This window comes from Chlamydotis macqueenii, chromosome 8 (assembly GCF_036417535.1).
Source record: "Chlamydotis macqueenii isolate bChlMac1 chromosome 8, bChlMac1.mat, whole genome shotgun sequence".
In the NCBI taxonomy this organism is placed as follows: Eukaryota; Metazoa; Chordata; class Aves; order Otidiformes; family Otididae; genus Chlamydotis; species Chlamydotis macqueenii.
In genome coordinates this window covers 2,653,202-2,657,104 of record NC_141563.1, presented here as the reverse complement: position 1 = coordinate 2,657,104, position 3,903 = coordinate 2,653,202, and the positions used below count along the sequence as shown (strand labels likewise).

General features: G+C 52.4%; 1 protein-coding gene across 1 annotated transcript; it reads left to right on the top strand.

Moving 5' to 3' along the window:
* The first annotated feature begins 2,082 nt into the window (after nt 1-2,082).
* LOC147599846 (olfactory receptor 14A16-like) lies at nt 2,083-3,036 on the top strand. The gene has a single exon (XM_086753673.1). It carries the CDS (start codon nt 2,083-2,085, stop codon nt 3,034-3,036), a length of 954 nt encoding a protein of 317 aa, XP_086609799.1.
* The last annotated feature ends 867 nt before the right edge of the window (nt 3,037-3,903 follow it).

The window sequence follows — 3,903 nt, the reverse complement described above, 5'->3', positions numbered from 1 at the left end:
CATTCTACCCAAAGGACAGGTGGAAAATACAGCTGATGGTGAAGAGAAAGGGAAACTGTCCTGCCTAAAACTGAACTCTGAAAAGGTGATTCTTGAAGCTAAATCTGAGTATGGTAAGAAAAATACAGTGGTAGAAATAAGAGAAAGTACACTGCTGGAAAGAACTCTCTCTCTCCCCAGCTGAGGGACCATCAGTGATGGCTTCAGGCTGCTTCCCAGCAGGTTCCCCTGCAGCCCCAGGGACAGCTGGAGGGAGTCCAGAGGGGACAGAGAAAGTGCTGCCTTGGGCTGGGCCTCTGCTGCTGAGCTGGGCCGGGCTCCTGGGATGCAGGGAGCTGATGGTAACAGGGCAGTGCTGCAGAGAGACAGCTCTGCCCAGGAGCAGCTCCCCTCCAAGAGCAGCAGGGCTGAGGGCTCTGCCTGCAGGAGCTGAGGGGCGAGGAGCGAGGCAGAGAGAGGTGAAAGGCAGCCTGGGGTGGGAGGAGAGAGGAGAGCTCACTTGGAAATAAATCTTCACAGCCTTTCACATGGTAAGTCTCCGGCTCTAGAGCAACACATCTGCAGTTTGTGGAAAGACCTCCTAAAGCTGGCACATCACACAGTCAATGGGATCTGTCAGGAGGACTCTCACAGTTTCCCCAATGTAGAGAAAAAGGACGTTCTTTGGAGCACAGCTTCCCTGCTGCACTCTCAGAGGGACAGAGCGTGTTGGCTGTCTTCTCCCCGGGATGGCTGCAGGGTGGGAAGATGGGTGTGCACTCAGGGGTACCCAGGGCTGTCCTTCAGAGCAGGGTCCCTGCACACCAGGGTGCCGTGTGCCACAGCAGGTATTTTTATCCTCCTGGGGGTGACATTCATCTATTCCAGGGAGCTCTGAACAGTACTGTGCGGAGAAGTTGTGCGTAGAAGAATCAACTCCTGGTAGTAGAGAGTCCTTTTTCTCTAAAGAAATTGCTGTGTTGGTCAATGCTGCTCACAGCTCCAGATCACCCCAGGACATTTCTGAGGAGGCTTTTGAAGTCTAAGGTGAAGGCAGAGTTTACTGTAAATCTAAGGATCTCCCTGAGTTTGTGGTTTTAGTTTCTTATTTGAGGGGGTGGAGAGGTTTAAAAAAAAAAAGGAATAAATGGAAAAAGGAGCTGTCAAGTTGGAAGAACTTACTAAGACTCCTGAGCTGTAACTGTGAGTGGTCAGCTGGTCTGCTAAGAGCCTCCTCAAGAGCCTTCAGCCACTCCTCTGCCCACGGACAGCACCAGCATCACCCTTGCTGCACCCAGCAGGGTTGTCCTGCCCTGGCCTTTGGAACCTCCAAACAGGAACAGGCACCCAGCCAGTGCCCTGCAAACAGGCAGGTGTGTGTAGGGCCAGGGTGAGTGCACAGAGGGTGGGATGGGGTCTGTGAGTGCTGACAGGGAAAAGAGATCAGACAGGGAAACACCTCCCAGGAGGAAAATCCCCAGGCAGCAGGTTTATGATCAAGGAATGAGGGGACACAGAAACCAGAAATGTTGTGGGAGGGAGAATTCAGAGATCTCTGTACGATGGTACAGGGCAGACAAGAAAGAGCTCACTGTGCGCTAAGCCACTGCCAGTCCTTTCCTTTGCAGCACTCTACGTTTTATCTCTGAGTGCAGCTGAAATGTTGAGTGTTTCTGACATCCAGGAATATTCCTGAGGGGAGAAGGGGGTAGCGCCCTAAAAAAACCCCAAGCCCATCAGCCTGCCTACTCCAATCCTGTTTCCTTAGCACCGGCAGTGCAGATGCTGACAAGCCCTTCTGCTTTAGGAGCGGTTTTATCTGACAAAGTCAAACACCAGCATTGGCCCCTCACCCCGTCATTCCCATGACCCCACTGCTGCAGAAAGGGCTGACTCCTCGGCAGGCAATGGGTGGGGGCTCTTCTCCTCACAGCACATTCAGCCAGCACCGCCCAGAGTTCCAGGCACAGAGCTGAGGGAAGGTCTCCTAGAAAATGTAAAGGACGTGCAGAGGAGGGTCTATGAGATACGGCTTTTTATCTGCTCAGAGAGATCTTCCCTAAGTTGCACCTGTCTTCAGGTTCACGTGGCCAAAGAGAGAAAATGCCCAACAGCAGCTCCATCACTGAGTTCCTTCTCCTGGCATTCGCAGACACACGGGAGCTGCAGCTCTTGCACTTCTGGCTCTTCCTGGGCATCTACCTGGCTGCCGTCCTGGCCAACGGCCTCATCATCACTGCCATAGCCTGCGACAACCACCTCCACACCCCCATGTATTTCTTCCTCCTCAATCTCTCTCTCCTTGACCTGGGCTCCATCTCCACCACTTTTCCCAAAGCCATGGCCAATTCCCTGTGGCACACTAGGGCCATTTCTTACCAGGGATGTGCAGCTCAAATATTTTTCTTTTTCCTTTTCATTTCAGAAGAGGTTTATCTTCTCACTGTCATGGCCTATGACCGCTATGCTGCCATCTGCAGACCCCTGCACTACGGGACCCTCCTGGGCAGCAGAGCTTGTGTCCACATGGCAGCAGCTGCCTGGGGCAGTGGGTTTCTCTATGCTCTGCTGCACACTGCCAATACATTTTCACTGCCACTCTGCCAGGGCAATGCTGTGGACCGGTTCTTCTGTGAAATCCCCCAGATCCTCAAGCTCTCCTGCTCTCACGTCTACCTCAAGGAATTAAGGCTTCTTGCTCTTGGTGCTTTTCTATTTTGGTGTTGTTTTGTGTTCATTGTGGTGTCCTATGTGCAGATCTTCAGGGCTGTGCTGAGGACCCCCTCTGAGCAGGGACAGCACAAAGCCTTTTCCATGTGCCTCCCTCACCTGGCCGTGGTCTCCCTGTTTATTAGCACTGGTTTCTTTGCCTACCTGAAGCCCCCCTCCACCTCATCTCGATATCTCGATCTTTTTCTGGCAGTTCTGTACTCAGTGGTGACTCCAACAGTGAACCCTCTCATCTACAGCATGAGGAACCAGGAATTGAAATTCACACTGAAGAAACTGATTCAGTCTTTTTTTCTGTCAGCAGGAATAAGTGGCCCATTTTCATAGTTCAGCCCCAATCAGGACCAGACTACGCAGTCTCTCTCTCACTCCCCCCACCCTCCAAGAGACTAGGAGGAGATGATATAAGAAAAATGGCTCGAGGTTTGAGATAAGGATGGGGAGAAATCCTTAAAGCCACCACTACAGGAAAAACAGACCCAACCTGGGGAACACTATTCATTTATTACTAAAACCAAAGCAGAAGAATGAGACAGGGAACAAGATCGAGAGCAGCCCTGAGGAGAAGGACTTGGGAGTGCTGGTGGATGAGAAGCTTAACATGAGCAGGCAATGCGCCCTTGCGGCCCAGAAGGCCAACCGCATCCTGGGCTGAATCAAGAGGAGCGTGGCCAGCAGGTCGAGGGAGGTGATTCTCCCCCTCTACTCTGCCCTGGTGAGACCCCACCTGGAGTACTGTGTCCAGTTCTGGAGCCCCCAACACAAGAAGGACATGGACCAGTTGGAGAAGGTCCAGAGGAGGGCCACGAAGATGGTAAGAGGGCTGGAGCACCTCTCTTATGAGGACAGGCTGAGAGAGTTGGGGTTGTTCAGCCTGGAGAAGAGGAGGCTCTGGGGAGACCTGATAGCGGTCTTCCAGTACCTCAAGGGGGCCTACAAGAAAGATGGGGATAGGCTGTTTAGTAGGGCCTGTTGCAATAGGACGAGAGGTAATGGTTTTAAAATAGAGGGGGGTAGACTTAGATTAGAAATTAGGAAAAAATTTTTTACGATGCGAGTTATAGAACACTGGAACAGGTTGCCCAGAAAGGTGGTGGAGGCCCCATCTCTGGAAACGTTCAAGGCCAGGCTGGATGAGGCTCTGAGCAACCTGACCTAGTCGGGGATGTCCCTGCTCCTTGCAGGGGGGTTGGA

Bases quoted from the DNA above. Each gene is read 5' to 3' on its own strand.
- LOC147599846 (XM_086753673.1), top strand. From the start codon at position 2,083: ATGCCCAACAGCAGCTCCATCACTGAGTTCCTTCTCCTGGCATTCGCA.